Source organism: Emydura macquarii, unplaced genomic scaffold (genome assembly GCF_026122565.2).
Source record: "Emydura macquarii macquarii isolate MOO-44397 ecotype Brisbane River unplaced genomic scaffold, CSIRO-AGI_Emac_v2 contig_306, whole genome shotgun sequence".
Taxonomy (NCBI): Eukaryota; Metazoa; Chordata; order Testudines; family Chelidae; genus Emydura; species Emydura macquarii.
In genome coordinates this window covers 6,853,555-6,876,464 of record NW_027130443.1, presented here as the reverse complement: position 1 = coordinate 6,876,464, position 22,910 = coordinate 6,853,555, and the positions used below count along the sequence as shown (strand labels likewise).

General features: G+C 52.1%; 1 protein-coding gene across 1 annotated transcript in view; it reads left to right on the top strand.

Annotated features, from left to right (window-relative positions):
• The window catches only part of ZAP70 (zeta chain of T cell receptor associated protein kinase 70), a 38,897-nt gene extending 27,200 nt beyond the window's left edge, over positions 1-11,697 (top strand). The window contains exons 5-13 of the mRNA XM_067557881.1: positions 576-657; positions 2,529-2,569; positions 3,587-3,641; positions 4,319-4,499; positions 5,438-5,644; positions 6,061-6,253; positions 8,059-8,199; positions 8,742-8,854; positions 10,445-11,697. Of these exons, the coding sequence (XP_067413982.1) occupies positions 576-657; positions 2,529-2,569; positions 3,587-3,641; positions 4,319-4,499; positions 5,438-5,644; positions 6,061-6,253; positions 8,059-8,199; positions 8,742-8,854; positions 10,445-10,574 (1,143 nt within the window). The 3' untranslated portion in view covers positions 10,575-11,697. The remainder of the gene's footprint in view (positions 1-575; positions 658-2,528; positions 2,570-3,586; positions 3,642-4,318; positions 4,500-5,437; positions 5,645-6,060; positions 6,254-8,058; positions 8,200-8,741; positions 8,855-10,444) is intronic.
• The last annotated feature ends 11,213 nt before the right edge of the window (positions 11,698-22,910 follow it).

Here is a 22,910-nt window from a genome sequence, read left to right as displayed (position 1 = left end):
AAGATGGAATTGTGTTGAATGTCCATGGTGGGATCAAAGCCTGGTAGGGTGGAGGGAGAGAGAGCGAGAGAAAAAAAAACTTATACTCTTTTACACTGGTCTGTGAGACCCAGGTTCAAGTCCCAGGTCTGCACAGTTCTGTGATCTGGGATGAGACACTCCACTTGGAATTAGGCACCTGACCCTGGCACCCCAGCATCTCAGAGAAGTGCCTTCCCACCAGGCAATAGAGTGGAAAGAGTCTTACTCACAATCATTGAAACCAACCCCTGTTCGTTTAACTGGAAATGTTCCAACCAATTCTGCTCCTGCAGACTTTACTTTTGTCCTCATTCTCATTTCCTTTGTGTAGTAACAACCCAAATCCCTCTCCCCAGCTCTCTCAGCCAACGGGGCTTGTCAATATTCACGCAAAGAGGATCCCGAGTGCATAGACAGACAAGAGGAGCTAATGGGGGTCTGTCTGCCACACACCTAAGAGAAATAGTTACCAGAAACCCCAAATGTTGCCTGTAAAACAAAAAAGTGATTTTCCTCCCTGGCATAATCTCCTTCTCCTCTGATTTCTTCCCCAGCTGGTGGAGTACTTGAAACTTAAACCAGACGGATTGATATTTTTCCTGAAGGAAAACTGCCTTAATCCCAATATGCCAGCAGGTGAGTTAAATCTTCAGGCCAACCATCTTTGTCTGCTGTCTAACACCTAACCACCCCTTAACACTGGGGATCTATTTTAGCCCACAGGTTCATTTGGTTTGCTTTGGATCTGTCCATCTGTTATCTTGCTTCCTGCCATATTAGATCAGATCGCTGAAGCCATCTAATTTAGTATCCCGCCTTCTGCCCTAACTGTCTGTTTCTGGGATTTTTGCACATCTCTCTCTGAAAAATTGGGTGATGGTCACTGTTGGATAGAGACACAGAGCGAAAGGCCATTACATTAATCTGCCCAAGGATAGCAATTCTGATGTATGTATTTCAGACCAGGTCCGGGCATTGACCTGTCCTGGTTCCTCTACACTGTATCACTCCATCTTGGCCAGAGGCTAAAATAAGTGCTAACAGAAAGTAGGAGCACAGCTCCCACTCCTCCACCTCACACCGAGAGACAATTCTCTTCCTCTGCTGTGGTTGTAGGGAGAGCTCCCTCAGTTGTTTCAGTTCACATCAAGCATTGCTCTTCCCTGTTATCCAACTGCTGCCTGACCAAACCGGCCCACTCATCATTCCAGGGGGGTGTTGGGCCTGCTGTTAGACTGTCTGGGCAGGAATTCTACCCTCTGCCAGATTGGATCAGTCTGGTATCCTGCATCTGAAAGTGGGTTGAGGTTTCAGATGAAGGCAAAAAAAAAAAAAAAAAAAAAATCCCCCTGAAGCATCTATTGTTAGCCAGCTGTGCAATGCTGTATCTGGTGGGAAACAATTCCTTCCTGAACCAGGCAGGGAAGACACTGATGATAAAGCCAGATCCTGTGACGGGACAGATGGGGTCAATGCCTCAGCTGGGGTAAATTGGTTTAGCATCATTGAATCCAGCCACTGGTTTTCATTTCCACATTGAGGAATCAGTCACCCATTGTCCACGTTCAAGCAGGAATGACAAGGGGCTCTGTCTGCCTCGTGACTCCCGATCAACCGCCAAGCCGATTGAATGCTTCTGGTTCGGTGTCTAGGGGAAGGGAAATGGTTTATTTTTTATTTGCTTCGTTTCTGTCTCTCCCTTGCTGTTTTAGTCCCACTTTTGTTTGATCTGAGTGTAATTCCTGCTGGGGAGAGGTGCCAGATTAACAGCCCTGGAGTCTTAAGGCCTCTGTTTATCCCCACAGCGGGGTCAGTGCAAGCCCACCATTCCCAACTAACATGCCCACATTCTGATCTGGAGGGACACACGGTGCAGCGGGTGCTCAGCACCTCGGACAATCAGGCCCACAATATCCCAAGTTGGGCAAAAATTACTAGCCACTTTTGACAATGTTGGCCTCAGTGGTTGCCTAAGGTCCCAGTGAGACAGTGACAGAGCTGGGAAGAGAACCCCAGGCTAAGGTTGTCCAAAGTGATTCATGATTGTGGGTGTCTAACTGGAGACACCTTAAAGGGGCTGATTTTAGAGGGCGAGTGCTCAGCGCTTCCTGAAAATCAGCCTTTAAGAGGCCTGAAACCGGGCACCCAAAATCATGCGTCACTTTGAAAAGCTTGTCCCGTGTCTAGTCAATCCCAGTTTGATGCCGGTTTGCTGGACGACAGTGCTTCTCCTGGGGCAGGGTAGAACTCACTCTCTTCCTGCTCGGAGGTTAGCCACGGGAATCCGCACACGCCTCAGGCTGACACTTCTCACCAACACTAGAGTCTGGGGACCTCATCCTCATTTACTCCATGCTGTCAGAGCAGTGTAAAGGGCCCTTCGTGTGAACCGGAATCAGGCCCAGGCTAAAGACGTGAAAGGAAACCCCTTTTCTCCCTGACCTTTGAGGAATCGCCTCGCCCAGAGGATGGCAGTGTGCTAACAATGTCTCTTTCCTGATTTTCAGCAACCGTGGCACCGGCCCCGCCAGCCCACCCCTCCGGAAGTGTAAGTTTGGGGCGGTATCTTCTTTCTGTCCCTGCAGAGCTTCTCTGAAAGGCAGAGACTTGCTTGGACTGTACTAAGGGTAGCTGCAGCCTGAAGCCATTCCCTCCTGGGAGGGCACAGGGGAAAGGGGAGATGGCTGGGCACAGCTACAGCTAGAGATGGAAGCACATTTCCATCATACAACACGTAAGCCTATGATTTGGGGAGTCCAGCTCAGCCCCAGGCCTGCCCGCTTGGCAGAGGCAGGGATTAACTACTGGCTTTTGGCCTGAACTCCGTGCTCTTTCTGTGCCCCTGCTTCCCTGCCTTTCTGACTGTGCGGCAGGTAGTCCCACGACTCTGGGCTGGGAGAGGCACAGAGGGGGCAGAAGAGGGGGACTCCCAGCTCCACTGGGCATTCATGTGTACATGTGTCTCGGGGCCTGGCTAATGAAGGATGATTCATCACAGAGGGTGCACTTGACTCTCCAGACAACCTGCCACTTCTTCCAGTTTTTGTGTCGAAGAATCTGCCTAGGAATATCCACTTTCCCCAGCACTTGGAGCAGGAGCTCTAGATTTATAGGGCAGAGCTGGATGCTGGATTGGCAGCCCAAGACAGATGCCAGACTGGCTTCAGCTGATCTCCCATGGGGGTGCATGCAAGCCATGGCTGGAGAAGAAAGAGCAAGCTCCTGACCAGCTTTCAGATACCTGGATCCCTACTCCCCAGCCCACCCCCATCCCTTCCCCAGATTCCGTGTGGGGTGGAAGGGACAGCATGGTGGCTGGGGCTGCCCTCGCTCAGTATCCTTGGGGCACAGGTGGGGAGCACATGCTGTCCCAGTGGTTGCTGCTTACCAGAAAGGTCTGTGCATGCGGTAGCCAGAGAGTGGGCACATAAAGAAGGCAGTGATCTCACAGAGCCCCGGAGATCATGGGAAGGCACTGGTTCTGGAGATCCCAGACAGCTACAACAGTTGTTTCCCTCGTGTTGTATTAAATGCATCATTTATTTTATCATTGTTTCTCTCTCAGGCCCAGAGACGCCTGGGGACGCTGAACGCAGACGGATACACACCGGAGCCCATCGGTGAGTATTCCGGCAGAGGCCTCTCTTCCTGCTCTCACAGCTCGGAGAAGGGCGCACTAGGCCAGCCTGGCAGTGGGACATGAACTAGTGATGCTGCAGGTTCCCGCAACTACGGCACAGCTAAGCTTCTGCCATGCCCAGCACATTAGCACCATCTTCTGGGCTAAGAGAGGTGCTACAAGGCTTTCACCACACTCAAGGCACCTAAGGACAATCCAAGGGCCCCATTTGTTTTACAGGGCCCCAAGCCACTTGCATGAATGCTCTAAAACGATTGCACCCAGGAATAAACCAAGCCCAGCCCAATCCTGTTCCCCCTTTCCCCTGCCTCAATCCTGTCTGTGGGTTCGACTCTGCAAACACTTAAACACGGGCATAATGAGACTACAATGGCCCTGCTTACGTGCGTGAAGCTGTGCACAGGGGAAGTGTGCTTAGGATCAAGGCCCGTCGTACTGGAAGCACTAATAGCTCCAACTCCATCCAGCAGTAGGAGCGGGAGGGGCCGCCACAGGCTGGAAAGCCAAGGGAGATGGCCAAGAGGGAGGCTGGAAGGACAGCATGTGGAGGAGAGTTGACAGAAGGAATGGGGAGGCTCCAGGTTCTCCCGAGGGAATGACAGGGAGAGAACAGCAGGGGGTGCATGACAGATCCTTGATCCTGTGCTTCTGTGGAAGGCCCAGGGAAATCCTGCGTCCTGCCAATGGACACCAGTGTCTACGAGAGCCCCTACAGTGACCCCGAGGAGCTGAAGGACAAGAAGCTCTTCCTGAAGAGGGACCACCTGATGATTGACGAGGTGGAACTGGGCTCAGGAAACTTCGGCTGTGTCAGGAAAGGAGTTTACAAGATGAGGAAGTAAGTGCTGTCCAAAAAGGATGAGAAGCGGAGCATGGCTCAGACTCCGCTTAGGATAGAGATGGGCCAAGCCCACCCCAGTTTAGGGGAGTTTGGGTCCAGGGCTTCGGTTCGGACCCATCTCCAGAGCAGAGGGATGGAGACAGGAGTGTGTATGCCGATGTCGGGAGGAGGGGGCGCATGCATGGGAAAGCCAATGGTGAAAGATGCAACAGTGACTTCATGTGCGCTGGGGAGTGGGGTGTGCACTGGAGACGCCAGCGATGGGAACTCGCACATTGACTGCAAATACTGACGGTGTCTGCTGGCCAGCTAAGGCATGCAATCAGAGTGGGAGTTCATGTTTTTAAAGAAGGCACCTTGATCCGCTAGATGGGGTATGGGATTGAGGAGGAGATGGGGATTCTATTCCTGGCTCTGCTACTGACTCCCTGTGTGACCCTGGAAATGATCCTGCCCCTCTCCATGCCTCAGTTTTCCCAACTGTGAAATGGCAGTAATAATACTGATCCTGCTTTGTAAGCTGCCTTCAGAGCTACAGATTATAAACTCTACCTATTAATATTGTGCTAAAAAGGGTGAGGGAAGAGACTAGCTGCCCCTGACTGCACAGTCTGAGACAGAATTTTTCTCTCAGTTGCTGTCATTATTTCTCTAGCTACTGTTTCCTGGCCTAGTCTTCTCGTATATGGTTCCCCAAAAGCATCGCTGCAGGAACTCCGCACCCAGAGTTAATCTGTGGTAGCCCATGACCATAACTGGGCATGAGATGCCCTAATAGTATCATTATTACACCAGGCATTGTGGATGCAGCCTATTGAGCCACCAGCTTTAAACAGTACCACTGACAGATGGTTCCCATTACTGGCTGTGATACACTCGATCATCTGCAGCTTAATTCACCCCACCTGTGCTCATCCTCCCCCTCCCCCGGCTAGGAAGCAGATTGATGTGGCCATCAAGGTGCTGAAAAGCAACAATGAAAAGGCGGTGAAGGATGAAATGATGAAGGAGGCGCAGATCATGCATCAACTAGACAACCCCTATATTGTCCGCATGATTGGGGTTTGCGAGGCAGAATCGCTGATGCTGGTCATGGAGATGGCTTCAGGCGGGCCGCTCAACAAGTTCTTGTCTTCCAAGAGGTGAGTGTTCTTTAGGATGTTGAATAGACATGGCTGGCTGAATCCTCTCCCCTTCTGGACACTGTACCATCAAACCCACAGGAACGGAGAGAGAATTGCTTTGCAGGTGGAGGGATATGGAAAATAGTTCCAGTAAAACATTAGGGAACTTTCTGAAACATTTCTAGAATAGTCTGGCCATGGCACATGTAGAAACTGTGGGTATGTGGGGTGAGATAAATGGGTTCTTGGCACACCTGTGCTGCTAATAGCTAATGGAGATTTCCTTTTATCTTGGTTAGTCGGGACTGATGCTGCTGGAGCAGGACAGTCTGAATTCTCTGCTCGCTGTGAAGCTCCGAGGGGCCATGGTAATGACAGTTTCCTAGTTGTCCATGGATTTCTTACCGTGTTGTCCTCTTTTTTCTTTTCCCCAGAGATGAGATTCCAGTGAGCAACGTTGTGGAGCTGATGCACCAAGTGGCCATAGGGATGAAGTACTTGGAAGACAAGAACTTTGTCCACAGAGACCTGGCAGCCAGAAATGTCCTGCTAGTCAACCAGCATTATGCCAAGATCAGTGACTTTGGACTCTCCAAGGCTCTTGCTGCTGATGACAGCTATTACAAGGTAAGCGTAAGGTACAGCAGAGGAATCACGGACCGGGGCATGTCTGCAGAGTCACCCCAGATGGAGTCCGTGTTTTTCACTGCACCTGTTAATGGGAGCCATGCATGCATCTCACGTGTGTGCCGTTGGGACACTTTTCTCATAACACCCCATGACCCGAACCTTTCTGGCTTGCCGCGGAGACCCAGAGCCACATGTCTACGCCATTCCCAGGAGCTCTGCCTTGTGATGACACCCAAGTCTCGTCATTCCTGTTGTTTATATAGTGCCATAGCTGCACATGTGACTGTGCAGACATTCAGAAAGCTGGTCCCTGCCCCAAGGAACTTACAGTTCAACACAGAGAGGTACAATGGAAGGCTAAGGATCATGGGTAAGAATGAAGATGCATAATGCTGCAGAGGAGACCAGTGGCAGAAAGACACACGTAGGAGGAGCATTCTAGGAAGGGATCTGTAAGAGGTGAGGGGGTGCTAGGTCTATAGAAAGGGAGACTGGATGGTGTCACTAGCAAGGATGAAGCAAGTAACAAGAGCCAAGATGCTGGCAGCCGGGAACTCTGGTGAGCTTTGGGGGTGACAAGGGGCTCGAAATATATATGGACAAAGGGAGGAGGGTACCAAAGGGGGCAGTGAGAGGGGGTGATGTGGTGGAGTTGTAGAAGAGGAAAGTTATTTTCACTGTAGCCATTTGAAGATGTTGGAGAAGTGAAGCAGAGAAGCCAGAGAAGAAGAAGGGACGAATGAGTGACGCTTGGAAGCTTTTTGGGGCAGAGACCAGCTTTCTGTTCTCTGTTTATATAGTGCCCAGCACAAGGGGCCCCATTCCCTAAGTGGGGCCCCCAGTTGGCACCACAATAGAGATACTAAATAATAACAATTGCAAACATAGCAGGGTGTGGTTGCCACACAATGGCGCTTTTTGCACAGTGATCTCTCCAGACACAAGTAGCATTCTAGTTTCATTTCCAAGCTTGTGTACATTCTGTCATATTTTTAACCTACTGGCATGTGGATCTGCTACATGACGCCACAGAATCTGGAGTGCATCCAAGAGGCTGCATAGGAGACAGACCAACTCCCTGTGCTCTGGATTTGCTGTCGTTCCACCTGCCCTGAGATGGGAGCTGTGGATCGAGGCTCCTGGCTGGAACACCGCATCCAGAGCACGTGTGCTGGGGCGAAGTACAGATCTGCATTGAATTCTGTATGCAGGGGCCACAGAAGACACCCCAAGGCTCTGTAAACTGCTCATTAGTCACATGGGGGATGGGCTGTTCCCAGGCTTTGTTTCAGACAGGCATGGAAGTTCACTTCATGTTACTTTCATCCTCCATTCATTCTGGCAAACAGGAGAGGGAGCCCTCTCCCCATATGACACTAGGGCAGACTTAGCCCTGACTTTGTTCCCCTGGAGAACCAGAAGGAGGCTCCTTGTAGGACGCTGCCCAGATAGCTCAGCTTTGAATTAGCGATGGATTCAGTGCACCATTCAGACTCTGATCCGGATTCAAACAGCCCAAAGTGCAGGGGTTTTCAGACCTGGGTTTTTAGTTCATGCCAATATAGTGATAGAGGACAGCTCATAAACTGGATGTGGGTTCAGGTTCTGACCCAGGGTTTGGGGCTGGGCATTTTGAATCTGTCCTTGACAGTGAATCCTCCCTTGAAAGGTTGTGATCTCATTAGACGGACAGGTACGGTAAACCAGACCCAAGACAAGGGGCTCAGGCTCAGGGCACTGGAGTGTGTTTCAGACAGTTGCTGGGTAAGCCACCCCCTCCTTTCTTTGTCGCTTTGCTGCAGGCCAGGACAGCTGGGAAGTGGCCCCTGAAATGGTACGCGCCAGAGTGTATCCTGTACCACAAGTTCTCCAGCAAGAGTGATGTGTGGAGTTACGGAGTGACCATGTGGGAGGCCTTCACCTACGGGCAGAAACCATACAAGGTGAGCAGAATGAGGACGCTCTGCTGGGTTAGAGTCTGCTTTACTCACCCCAGGGCAGCTCCTCTGCTGTCCCAGCTGAGTCTGTGATCCCACCGCAGCCATGCTGCCTCAGTGCATCCCCTGAAGAGCCAGGTAGTTGTCCCATAGTGCCTCAGCGGCAGAGAGAATACCCAGAGGGCAGGCAGACAGAGCCATACATGGGGCAATGAACTCTGGAATGCCCTTCCAGCCAGGGCAGGGAGAAGGGGGCCAGCCAAAGTAATCACCCAGTCCTGGCAAGAGGGTCCCCTCTGCACTGCAAAAAGCAGCGTGCTGGCCTGGTTACCGGGAGACAGGCATGCACTAGGGCAGATGTGAGATACAAAATGCAAGGTGCTGTGGTAATTGACAGCATCACCACAGGAGGTGTGCACACCCAGTGTCATTAGCTCATCACAGACTCAGTGTAAAGGACCCTAGGGCTGGGCTAACCTGTCCTCTCTCAGCTGTGCTTGGTGGGGAGGGCAGGTTCAGTAACACATTTCCCTGCTGTCTCGCCTTAGAAAATGAAAGGCCCTGAAGTGATCAGTTTCATCGAGCAAGGGAAGCGCATGGAGTGCCCGACAGACTGCCCAGCAGAGATGTACAAGCTGATGCTGCAGTGCTGGACCTACAAGTAAGTCTTTCCCCAACTACTCTCCCAGCAGACTGGATGCAGGCCTCCTTGGGACTGGGCACACTGTCTGCATGAAGGTGGCGGCTGTGGAGGGGGGTGCCTCCTGTCCTGATCATCCTCTGTCTGGGCTGCAGGGTCCGTGATGAGTGATTGCTTCTTTCCTTTTCTTCCTTCTCCTCACCTTGCCTGCAGCTCCCCTGGAAGAGCTTGGAGCCTGTCTGGGTCTCTCCGTCTTAGAAACAGTCTCAGGCTGTCTCAGGCTCAGCCATCCCAGGCTGCAGCATCTGTGGCCAGCAGGTGCATGGGATGGCAGACAGAGCCGGATAATTATGATAAGGTTTTAGCTGATCAGTCATTAGGTACCACGATGCAAAGCAGAACACACTTTGGCGGCTAAATTTAGCATAGCAGCTCCTCCAGGCTAGCCCCTCTGAGCGACTCACCTCTCTACACCTCCTGGGATTTCCCAGCAATTCGAAGGGCTCTTCCCTTCGCCACTGACATGTGAAGGAGGGTCCCTTTGGTCTGCCCTGTCTGCTCTAGTAAGTGACTTGCCTTGTTGGTCTTTCTTACCAGGGTGCTAAGCAAGGGGGGGGGGTAGTTCCCAGGACGGGCACCCTACCCCTGGCGGTCCCTTTCCCAGTAGCCCAGCAAAGAGGCAGAATCACAGCAGTTGTGCTCCCAGCCGGAGCAGTCAGGACCTGCCTTTCTACTCAGAGCCAAACTCTGCCGTTTGGGCTCTTTCCTAGATGCTTCTTGGGTATGGGCCCGGGCATGCTAATGGGATGCAGAGTCTGTCGCTGAGATGAGTCCAGCCCAGGTCGGAAGGGACGGGCATCTCAAGGCTGCTCAGCACAGGTCTCATTACAGGGGGGTCCACATCATAGACACACTAGCACAACTGGCTTACTTGCCTGCAGCCTCAGCAGGGAGGCTAATGATTAATAGACTGAACTCCCCACTCGTCCCCTGATGCCAATGTGGTGCCAGGGGAATCTTCCCTTATCCCTGCTCTTCCTGTCCCACTGTTGGTGGACTGGGTGGTGGGTGGTCAGCCTAGTGGTCAGGGCAGGGGTCAGGCCTAGTGGTCAGAGTCTGAATGCCAGAGTCCAGAGGCGATACAGAGTCGAAGTCAGGAATCCGAGCCCAGGGTGGAGGCAGAGTTGGAGCCGAGGGCAGGAGCCACATTGTCAGGAAAGGCAGAAGCACGGCTGGGAGAGGCGGGGAACAGGCGAGGTGCAGGACAGGACAGCTGGAGCTGTGGAGGAGCAAAGCAGGAGCGGGGCTTGGAGAGACAAGCACAGGGAGGTAGTGTGGGCGTTGAGCAGCCGGCGAGCTGCTGCTGCTGCTAGGTTTAAGAACCAGCCTGTTGACTTCCTCAGTCTGGCAGGGCGGTCCATGAGGCAGCCTGGCTGGCTAGTTAGGGTGTCAGGAGTACTGAGAAGGTTCAGCTAAGGGCATTACTCCTGACCCCTACGCTCTGCATCCGCTGGGTGCATCCGGGCTGTGTGTCCCTCCTAGACTGTTTGCTTTGGTAACCCATGCTGGTCCTTCTTACTGACCTCTCTTTGGTTCCTCTTTCTCTTGCAGATGGGAAGATCGCCCAGGGTTTGCAGCCGTGGAAACCATAATCCGTTCCTATTACTACAGTATTGCCGCCAAGACAGAAAAGGGGCTGGAGGAGGAGAAGGAGGACAAGACAAACGCAGCTTGCCCATGAGTCTTCCTCTCTGTCCCCGGAGGAGTCCTCGGCAGGTGCGCTCTCTAGTCTTGGCCTTTCGGGAAGGGTGCTGGAGATGCACGGTGCAGTTGAGCTCTTTGGAAACCACGGTGCTTGAGGGACTGCCATGGGAACTCAGACATAGAGCCTCCCTCAACCCACGAGAGCAGGCTGTGATTTACAGCCTTTGATTGTCCCGTCTGGGGGACTGGGCAGAACAGGACTGCAGCCCCCTCCTTGCACTTCCACAGCACTGTCCCCCACTCTCGGCTGTCATCCCCGCACTGTGCTCACCAAGGGTTCACCACCTCGGCTCCCGTCTCCAGCAGCACATTGCATTTCCCCTTGATTTGCTCTTGTGTCCCTTGGGAAAACCCTGGGCTGATTATGGCTGTTCAGGTGAAGTGTGGGGGGGGGGGGGCAGAGGACTGGAAACCATAGCTCCCCACTCCACACCTATGCAGCTGGGCAGGAGGCAGCCAGCATATAGCACAGACAGAACTGGTGAATGCCTCAGGGAGCCTGGCTGGGCAGGGTGGGGGAGTGGCCAGCACCCCATCCCCCTTCCACACCTGCTAGCAGTACTGGGAGCTGGGCCCTGGAGGAATGCGCACTGCTCCCTTTCCGTGAGGGGAAGGGGGAACTGCCCGGGAGCCCACTCCTGCACGCCTGCCACAGCCTCTGCAGGGAGAATACCTCCACCAGGGCTGGCCAGAGCATCTGTGGCCAAGCCTGCGAAGCCTTTTTCCACCAACTAAACCCTGAGCGCCCTGAGCTCACCTCGGCCCCCACCAACCCTGCCCTGTGCACTCCGCGCCATGAAGAGCGTTTCTCTTTCTCAGCTTGAAGATCCGCTGACCCTATAAATAAACCAGTCTTCTTTTTACCCTTAAACCGATCTCAGACTATTCAACTACTGCGAATGTTTGCAACAGCTCTGACTCAGGCATCGCCACCAGTCCTTGCAATTCTGATTCTTCTACCAAAGTGTCATGCTTAAGGCCTTGGGCCAGCTCCTATTCTGCTGATAGCATCACAGACCTCGAGAGCTGCTGACTCATTAAGACCTCAAGCAGGCCTTGATCAGTTTAAGGCTCAGGGAGCTGTATTCTGCAGAAACCGGGCTGGGGGGATTCGGCTGCCCTCTGCTCTTTTTCGTAAGAAAACTAGCATGCTTCCAGTGGGGCGGCAGGTCTCGGCTGTGTCATTTCAGCCTGGCCTCACACCTCTTTTGCCATTCTCTCACCATCACAGGCAGCCCCATTGTTTGGCTGTTAGTGTTTCTTTGGGTCCGTCTATACTGGAATCACAGGGTGCGATTGCAGTTTGAGTAGGCATCCCTGAGCTTGCTTTAATCTAGCTAGCTCAGGTCCTGGAAAAGTGACGCTGCAGCAATGTGCACTTCAGCACAGGCTACCCCACACATAATTACTTCGGGCCCCGGGCCAGCCTGTGCTGAAGCGTGCACTGCCATTAGGGTGACCAGATTGCAAGTGGGAAAAATCATGACGGGGTGGGGGGGTTATAGATGCCTATATAAGAAACCCCCCCCCCCGAATATCAGGACTGTCCCTATAAAATCAAGAGATCTGGTCACCCTATCTGCCACGGCTTCCCTGTTCCAGTTCTCCAGCTAGCTAGACTCACGCTGTCATCACATCCTGGGAGATACCCATCGAGGGCTCCACATCAGACCCAGCCGTTTGGGTTGGGGGCTGCCCACCAACTTTGTACCATTCACCAGCGCAAGGACGGCAGGGGAAGGGGAGGGCAGAAGGGGACTCGGCAGAGGGTTAGCTGTTGGATCAAGATCAATAAGGAACTTTCAGGAGCAATACATTGCAGGGCCTGGGGGACGGCAGTGGTGGAAATGCAGCTGGAGAAAGAGATCTCTTTAAACAATTGGTTTTAAAAAAATCTAAAAAATCACCTCTGCACTACGGCAGTGTTACCCACTTGCCTCCCTGCTCCAGTCCCTCTCCCTGGGGCTCCTGACTAGCAATCCAGCTTACCCTTGACCTGGGTTAAATCAAGGTACTGAACCTCCCTGGCAGGGGGTGACACAGGCTGCTGTGTAGGAGCCGGGCGGGAGTGTAGGAGCTCATCAGGGACTGATGGAGCACGGGTCTTAAAGGCCGGCGTTTCCTAAAGTGGCTAGTGGTTTGTGCTGCCCAGCTTGAGTCCCCTTAAGGTCCCTGCTTGCCAGAGGGCGAGTATTCAGTAGCATCCTGTGAAAATCAGGCAACTTCAGTGTCTCAGCTTGGTTGTCCCCAGTAAATCACCAGCCCCTTTGGGACGTAAGGAGGCGGAAGGCTGGCATCGATGAGCCGGCAAGCCTTTGAGTCTGAGACGAAAACAATGAAACAGGAAGAAAGAAATGACCTCGCTTTTCATCCCCCCACTCCCCCATTTGTCCGAGCCACTTCAGGCAGCAGTTGTTGCCTTGCCAGCCGGAGAGGCCGGTCTTTCAGGGTGAGAAACGCTGCACTAACCACAAGTATCCCACCAACCCCTCTCCAGGCCAGGCCAGGAAGTGGATGAAACTCTCTCAGTAACCTCACAGGCACTGTGGCCACTTCCCCTGCTGGGGAGGAGAGAAAGCAAGGGTGTGGAAAGCAGGCAGAGAGGAGACATGAGAGGGGAAGGGTGGTTAGAGCACAGGCCTAGGGTTGTAGAGCCCTGCGGCCTCTCCCCAGCTCGGTCACTGACTCAGGGAGTCATCCGTTTCGTCTGGGCCTTGCTTTCCCCATCTGTGAAATGGGGGCAGTGATATCGACTCACCAATGGAGCATGTTTGCATATTTTGTGGGATGCAGCTCATTGATGTGCACCAGGCGCTTCGAGATCCTCAGGCGGGGGGGGGGGGTTAAGGGCCAAGTATTTATGGCTGAATTATCATTATTATCACTACCTTGGTTTCTCCTAGACACTGCAGAGCACAATCTACTCCCAGTCCTGCCCAGATGATACCTGTGCAGTTAGGAATGTCATGGGGGTTAGAGTTGGGGGGTGGGGGGGATGGATGTTCCCCATTTTGCAGCAGAGTTGACGAGCCCCTGGCATGGCCCTGTCCTTCCCCTGGGATACAATGTATTCAAGAGACAGAAGAGTGATTGTGGTGTGCGCAGGGTGGGCGTGGGGGCCAGGGGAGCAGAGGAAGCAGAAGCTCAGAGCTGTACCAGACAGTGAGATGGGAAGCTTATCTATCACCATCTCCTGGCACCTGAAAGCCCAGCTGTAGCTCAGCCAATGCACTCTGTCCAGCTATAGCCCAGTCCAGGGCACAGCTGTTGTCTGGGAGGGGTCGGGTCTGATCCAACAGCCAGTTTCTGGAATGGAGCCAGCCATAGTTCTGGTTCTCCCTCCCCGAAGCCCCCATGCAATTTCCTGAGCAGGGGTCAGTGGACTGTGTAATGGGCATCTCCCTCGCCTGACAGAGTCCGGGCCCCATCAGAAGATTTACAGGGGCCCGAGTGACACCAAATGCTTAAATAGTGCAGCTCTTTCTGCTTCAAAGCACATGAATTAGCTGTCACCACTGCACCCTCATAAAGCAGGGAATTATCCACATAGATGGTGAAACCGAGGCACAGAGGGGCTGTGACTTGACCAAGGCTGCACAGCAAGCACTGGGAACATGACCCAGGTTTCCTAACTGCCAGTCGCCTGCTCTAAACTCTAAGCCACATTCCTCACACCCTGGAATCTGGAGGAAGAACCCAGGAGTCCTGATTCCCGGTCCTATAACTACTGAACATTCTGCCTCCCCCTAGGGAATACTTGGGCCTAACAAGTATAATTTGTCTGGTGTGTATGAAGTGGGCTAAGTTCATTGACACTCCACCATACTAGGTACCCTTCTGTGTCTTCCTATTTCCCTAGCCTAGGGCATCCGTTGGGATCAGTGCCCTGTGCCTGCTGCAGGGTCGCAATGTCCCATCCCCCCAAGTGTCCCACTCCCATCCCATTACGCTAGATGCTATTGCCTATGCTTGTTTGTAAATGTCACCCCCCTTCCCATCACTGCCCTGCGTGGGCAAGTGCTCAGTTATGTGTCAGGTGTGCCAGGGCTTCTGAGAGACGTGTGCACACAGTGTGTGGAGGAAGAGGGGTTAGGAGGGAGCCTGACACTACGGGGACATCAGGAGGGGTTTGTCTCGAGGGAGAGGAAGGGGAGGCAGGAGCTGGTGGTGCATGGTGCCGGGGTGGTGCATGGTGCATGGGGTGCATGGTGCCCATTGTAATGGGGACTTAGGCTACAGTGGGAGCTGCTGGCTTCATCTCTGAAAAGTTATAAATACACACACACACACACACGCACGCAAATGCACACATACACACACACACAAACATGCACATGCACTCAAACATGCAGGTACATGATACTTGTGTGCACGCATGCACACACATGTGCACACATGCAAATAAAAAAGGGAGGCAAAATGACTAATGCCGGCTGGGAGGCGCATCCCCCCGGGCGTCTCAAGCAAAGGGCATGGCCAAGGTGACAGAGGACAGTGCCCTTCTGAAAAGCCCACCGGGGGCTTTACAGAAATGTCAGCCGTCACTGTTGGAGAAGAGGGACAGCACAACACGGGGGGGATTGATGTCATAGGGCTTCCCTTGTGAGTCAGGAGAGACGTTTGTCTCCAGGCTGGTGTGTCATTTGTCCCCTCCACCCTCTCGATACTCACCCCCAGGAGAACATCCCTTACTGCTTCTCTTACTGCTTACTGCTTCTCAGCGCCAGCCTCCTCCCCCTCGGACAGTCCCAAGTTCCACCCTCTGGGCCCCTGGCTGGCTGGAGGCTCAAACCCTGAAGCACCTTCCCTAATCTGAGTCAGCCTTGACTCTGGCCAGACCCCAGTCAAGTCACTGGGAGATTGACTGAGGATGCCCCATGCTAGGTAACGGGAGTTCCCGCAGAGCATAACTCTGTGTGGTCCAGCCGTGTGGGCTATTCTACATTTCCTGCCTCCATCCTTCCCCTCCAGCCCCCAGCAGCAGAACCGCCCTGTTTCGGCCACATCCCAGCTCTCCCACTTGGCCTGTAAACATTTCCACTGCCAGTAAACTGAGCAGATGGGAGTGTGGGCCGCAGCACTGCGTGGAGAGATGCTCATCAGAAGTTCCTAGGGACAGCCAGCTCTACTAGCCTGGCGTTGCTCACGCTATCTATAAACACACTCTCAGCAGCGACCCCGCCTGAGTCGCACAGAAGCTGTTGTTGTGGGGGAGAGGCCTGCTGGAATTCCCCATGTCTCTGTTGCGGATCAAAGGTGTCAGGAACTTGGAGACACTAGCACAGCCAAAGCACTGGCTCTGACCACTAGATCAGGGTGTGTTTTGCACAAACCTTCTTCTCCCAATCCCTCTTGCTCGGACTGTCCCAGTGGATATATAATCATACAGTGCTTTGCCCTGTTCTAGTACAATCCATCTTACCAGCTCGGAGCCCTTCACAGACTTCAACTGATTCATCGAACCGCACACCCTGCTTTGTGGGGGAGGTCAGTGTTATTTTTGTGTCCATTTACATATGGAGAAACTGAGGCACAGAGACAGTCACACAGGAAGCCATAGAGTTTAAAGCCAGAAGGGACCATCAGACCATCTAATCTGACCTCCTGTATATCCCAGGCCACCATCACCACCCAGGGGCAGGGCTGGGAAGAGCAACCTGGTCTGCTACTGTCCAGTCTTGTGCTTTGGCTGCTAAATAACGTCTCCCTCCCATAGTTCAGAGAAGCTGAGTGAGACAGCTGAGGATCTCTACCCAAGCCTACAGCACATAGAAGGAGAAGGCCCATGGCCTGCTAGATACTCAGCCTTCACCAACTGGCTTAGAGGGAGCTATTTACAGTTCTAGGTGGCATGGTTCCTCCTTTTACAACCAACCAGTCCCTCCTGTCCTCAATGGGCATGACACAGGAAAAAGAAGTATTTCAAGGGCATTGAAGGGGAAGTAAAGTTAGAACACAGAAAAGGAAACACATCCCCTCACACAGCATAGAGCTGACCTGTGGAACTCATTGACACAGGAAACCATCAGATCTAGCTGTCTCAGGCTCCTTCATAGCACCCATCACCACAGCATGAGCATGGAGTTTTTAAGCCCTAAGGTACAGAATTCCTCCTATCACTGAAGCAATGGTGTACCTAATATTTCCTCTCAGGTTCACAGTGTGAGTCATCCTCCAGGGCATTTCAGATTTAGAGGGGTGATGAGTGCATTCAGTTTTTTTAAATCACTATGACTTTGTTTCTTGAGTAGCAATCTGCATGCTGGCAGGCCGAGCCTGGTTGGCCTGCATGAGTTCACAAGTGGTTTGGAGGTCCGCATGGCAAACCTCTGCATGACAGGGAGGTGTCGGTGCTAAACTCACCAGGAGTAAAATGAAACTTAGCAGTGTCAGTCTCTTCTGACATTCCACCTGACCCGCTCTGAGGCTAGCAGCACATGTGGTGTGAGTCCCTTTGGGCAGAGAATTTAGGCTTCAACACTGCTTTGAAGTTAGTTCCTCAGCTTCCTCCAATCCTCCTTTATGGCAGCATCCAAACGGTAAGTCACATCGAGGCCTTGTCAAGCGTTGCCCTGGCAAACCGCAGCAGCGTCTGCCTTGCAGTAAGCGTCCATTTTGTTGTGCTTACAGCGTTGGCCAAGGCACAAGTGGGGTGAGTGACTCACTGGAGGTTGCAAAGGGAGTCCCAGGGGCTCCGCTAGGATTTGGAATCCAGAACCTCTTCCAGCCTGTGTGAAAGCCCCTGTGAAATCTTATAACACTTTGCATTCATAAAGCATCTTCCACCCATAGATCCCAAAGCAGTTTACCAAGGCGAGTATCACTCTACAGATGGGGAAACTGAAGTATGGAGAGGAGAAATGACCGGCCCAACATCCGTGGCAAAGGTGGGAATAGAACCCCGGAGCCCTGCCTGGCCCATGTAGATTGCATTATACCATTGCTCTGATATAGCACAAAAGGAGGTGCAGTTACAGAGAAGACAGCCGCTTTCACACTTGCTTTGGAAGGTGGCTATTTTTGTCTCCAGCAGCCAGCACGCAGGGTAAGCTGTGGTGGTTTCAGCACAGCTCTAACTCTCCACACGCTGTCTGAAGCCTGTGGCCTCATGGGCTCGGCTCAAGTCTGTTTCACATTGCTCTAAGCAGGGCCACCCGGGGTGGGGGGAAGTTTGACCTGGGCCCCCCGTTTGAGAGGGCCCCCACAGCCGTGGAATTGGCGTGAGGGGGTCGAGACCTGTCTCACAGGGTCACAGTACCCCTCGGGTTTGGGCCCGGCCGCTGAGGGTGCTGAGCAGTGCTGTGACCCCATGCACCAGGTCGCAACACCACTCACTCAAATTTGGCCCGGCCACCCCTCCATCGTGACAGAGCTCCGAACGCCCAGATGATGCTGACAAGTTTGGCTGCCAATCAAAGGCCCAACTCAAGTTTCCTCCCTCCCAGCTTCCCCCCACTCTCCCTTCCTGTGTCCCCCCATCACATGCTCTTTACTCCCCACTTCTCTCCCTCCTGACCTCTCCTGCCAGGGGCCCAGAAGGCCAGAACACACCCTGAGAGTTGCACCCAGCACTTCCTCTTGATCCCAGCCCCGGTAGCTTCCACTCAGACTGATGCTGGAGCAGACACCCCCAGCCCCAGGCAAGGACCTGGGGGATCAGTGGCCTCTCGGGTCTGGGAAAGCCAGGGTAGTTTTCCCTCCCTCGTGACTAAATCGAGCCCTACTTTGGCTGTGAGAAGCCTTCTGTTTGGGCCCTTCAAGGGCAGGGATTAAACTAAAAGGAAACACCCCCCCCTGCACTCACCCCTGAGGTGTTTACACTCCAGCTAGGTCTGCTGATTCCTGCCCTGTCCCATTCTCCTGGACTATCTGCAGTTTGTACAATAAAGCTGGGCAGCTGCTTCTCCAGAACGAAACTCAGTGACACTCACTTCCCACCCAGCTGCTGAGCTGCTATTGTTATTACTCACCAGTTGCTTCTAGAGAAACTTCTCAGGAAAGTAGTCTGACTCCCCGAGTATTCTTAATTTGGGACTTGCTAAAGAACAAACATACACATGCGCTATCACGGCACATCTTAATTCACCCCCTACGAGATATGGTGAAGCACAGGGTCTCACAGAGAACACCACACCCTGTGCCTTCCCCTCTGTGGAGTGCTATGTTCTCCAAAGTCTGCATAGTGCAGAAGCTCCGACCATGGGGCTAAAAAAATGAGGATTTCAGTTGTTGGGCTGTGTTGCCTCAGTTAGCGTATAATTTGGGGATTTTGACTGGTTGGAGATGAGCTGTTCCTTGATGGTTAGAGGAGAAAGGCCAGGTTGTATGTTCATGGGAAAGCTAATTGCCTACGTTGGTCAAAAGGAGTTGGATTTGTACAGCACCTAGCACAATGTGCTTCTATGCATTGCAGTATTACAAATAATAATAATAATAATATCCCCAAATATATTCTCTGCATCAATAAATACATACCCCGACGGCTCAGGACTCAGGTGATGGGTTGGGGAAGAGGGGGGTCAGTTTATTTAAGATCCAGGTTTGCAGGTGTTTATTTTTTTGTGAGCTGAAAGTCCAACATTTGGGGGGTGAGGGGGTTGACTATTAGGCAGAAGGACAGGAAATTTCTTCTCGTCCCCATTTCCCCCCCGGACCTCCCCGCCCGTTATTAATATAAGTGTCATATTACTAGTGACAAAGTGACATGAAATATAGCAGCAGTGTAAACCACAGAAGCAGCACTTGCTTCCCAAAGCATTCTCTCTCATTGGCTGTAGCCCCGTTTTCCCTACATGGGCTGGCAGGAGGCTGATTTTTTTTTTTTTTTTTAAATACATATTGGTTCATTTCAACTTTATATCAAGGGGCTGAAAAAGCCCTTTCAAACCCCTTCACCAACTCAACAGAGATTCATACTGGGACCGCAGGTAAAGAAAACAATTCATTTCATCCTCACGTGCTACAGCTTTTAGGATTTTTCTTTGAATCATGATTTTTTAAAAAAAGCAGAATGTGACTGTGCCTTTCATTTAGTTGCGGATGGTGCTGCAAAATCTCTCCCTTGCAGCGTGGCAATTTCAGTTTGGGTCCTGCGCTCCCTGCGCTCCCCCAACTTACATTCAGTGGGAGCACTAGGGTCCTGATTCGCACGGGGGATGGACACTAGCCGTTCCAACTGGAAAGCAGGCACCCCGAGCTGCTCAGAGCCAGGACCTGGGGAATGTAAAGAATGCAGGATCGGGCCCCCTGGTTGGCGCATTTGGAAAGATGTGTGGACAGACAGACATAAAGACCTGAGGGCAGATCATTAGCTGGTGTAAATTGTCACAGCCCATTTGTGGAGCTATGGCCATTTATGCGAGATAGAGCTAGGTATTGAAGGATGGTCTCTGAGGGATATCGGGTAAGTCACTTTCCCTTCTCTGTGCCTCTGTTTTGCTATGTGTAAATTGAGGATAATGATCATGAACCACCTTTGTAAAGGGCTTTGAGATCTCTGGAAGAAAAGTGCTAGCTAAGAGCTCGGTGGTGTTGTTATTTCTGCCCCTCTGAGAATGACTCCTAGGTCTCATCCCAGCTCTGCCACTGACTCGTTTGCATAACATTGAGCAAGTCACTTTACTTCTGTTTCCCCATTTGAAAAAGGGGCATAATAATACGTAGCTGTCTAGCAGTAAGTAGTCAGCAAACCATTGGGGTTATAAGGCTTACTTCAGAACATAAGAACGGCCATACTGGGTCAGACTAATGGCCCATCTAGCCCAGTGTCCTCTCTTTTGACAGTAGCCAATACCAAAATTATTTTGGTAACAGGCTTTGTGGTCTTTGGATGAGAGATGCTAGGGAAAGGCGATGTGCTATTGTCACAGCGTTTGTCTTCGACCCGTGCACATGCGGCACGGCTTTACAATCCATGATTACTGTACAGATGTCGCTTGTCATGTGACTAGGGGCTCTGGCAGAGAGACATGATAGTTGTCTGCAAGTATGTAAAGGGTGGATGCACAAAGGAAGAAGAGGAATGGCGTGGGGGAGAGGGAAAGGTGCTTACCGGGAACATTACTGACAAATGGCGAAAAGTGGAACAGCAAGAAACCATGACAGGAAGTTTCAGCTGAGTTCCTAGCCTAGCTTTGCAATGGGGAGATTTGTGAGCCTGGGGGAAGGGGCGGGAACATCCTCGCTTGAACCGTTTAAATGGGTTGCAGGGAGCAGCCTTCAATTGGCAGGGAGTAGGCAACCTAGCTGGTCTTCTCAGGGCTTGATGCTCTGCTATCCTGCGCCACCGGCAGAGCTGAGTGGGAGCTGGAGTTTCACATTTCTGTAAGAAAAATCAGTCTGCGGGAGGGACGCTTTCCAACGATCACGTTTTGGGAGAACAGAAATGGAATTTAATAAAATAAAATGCCAGCTCAGTTGCCTGGCCAGGGCCCTGCTGCCCCTCTGGCAAGTAGCTGGAGAGATGGACAGCCTGGGGACCTGGCTAGCGGGGGAACTGGGTAGCCTGGAGTGGGGGGCAGCCACCTGGAAAGCCAGGCTGCTCAACTCCCCTCCTGACTGTCTCCTTGGCCCCTGGGAACTGGAGACATTGGAAGGCTGGATCTGGGGAGGCCTGAGCACTGACAGCCATGTAGCCCGGTTGGCCAGGGATGCCTGGTGACCCACCAGGCAGGAGGAAGGTGATGGAGAACCAGGTGCCCGGTCTCTCATTCCTACAATACGATCACCCTGCTCTGGATACAGAGGAGAGATTTCTTTAGGGCACGGTCGCAAAAGACGACCAGCCCAGAGGGTTGTTTTATGATCTGGACCTAAAAATGAGCATGGGATACAGTATGTGCGTGGAGTGCATGTGTGGATTCAAAACTAGCTAAAAACTCACAAACATAGCAAGATAGGAAATACCAGAGCAGAACAGTGGTGCCTCTGCTACACTGTCCCATCTCCAAAGGGAAACGATGAAAAGCAATGTGTGAAACAGAGGAGACACATATAATGAGGTGCCCCAGAACACAATATTCGGATCAGCCTTATTTAATGTCTTCACTCAAGATCTGGCAGGGGGAGCAGACAGCACACTAATGAAACTCATGAATGATACTAAATTGGGAGGAATTGCAAACATGAGAGAGGACAGAGAAAGGGGCTGTATCAATTGTATTGATTTCGGTGGAATAAATGGGCCCAAAGTCACTGTCCAACATTGGACAGTAAGGTTTGGTATACAGAGACCTCAGCCTCCTTAGTACCATGGTAAACCCCATTAAAAAGGTTTTTAACCTTTTATTAAAGAGACAGAAAAGAAGGGAAAAAACAGGGGGGATATTTGAAATGTAAATGATTAAATAAGGCTTTCATTTCAACACCATCCCTTGCTTCCTTTCCCTTTAGTTGGGGAGTCTCTTCAGAAGACCGCCCCCCAGCCCCGTTTGTCAGTCTGTTAGCTCGTATTAAAGATGGTAACTACTGTCTCTTATGCCTCTGAAGTCTCACTTGCAACCTCACTGATGGAGAAACAAAGGGTACTCTGTACCCTCTGTACACTGCAATAAAAGGCCCTCACCATGGCCACAGCAGGCCTGGGTCAGCCGACACAGGCTCGTGGGGTTCAGGCTGTGGGGCTAAAAATTGCAGTGTAGACTTGCAGGCTCAGGCTGTATCCTGGGCTTTGCGATCCCACAAGGCACTCAGGTCCCAGAGCCTGGGCTCTGGCCCAAGCCTGAATGTCTACATTGCAATTTTTAGCCCCACAGCCCAAGCCACAGTTAATTGGCCCAGGCTCTCGGTGCCACGGGTTTTTTTAAGTACCTGAAGGCACAACACATGCTCTTATCAGCCACTTTCAGACCTGGCAAACTTATACCAGCATCAGTCTTTTTAGAACATTGCTTTTAGCAGGCTCTTTCTGCTCACAGGCTTACAGCAGGCTTGCACAATATAGTCTTGGCCAGCTAAGCCAGTCTTTTATTAGACAGAAGGAAAAAAGGAGAGGGATAGGAGAGAGAAGAAATAAGGTGGAAAAGGAGAGGAATTCTTACACACCAGGTGGTGGTTGGGATTCAGCTGAAGCCAATAGAGGTGATTTGGTCAGGACATCTTTCAGGATCAGGATGACACAGGCCTGGGGTCCCAGGAGACAGTGGGGGTGGCAGTCATAATGGAGAAGCTCCCTCATTCCCCTTCTTTCAGTCAGCCAGTGTCACTGGTAATGTCCACCTGGTTGTCCCATGTGCAAAGGGCATCCATCCAAGGCATAAAACAAGAGCTCTGTATGGATTCTGCCCCCATACAGACCTCTAATCCCCAGCCTGCT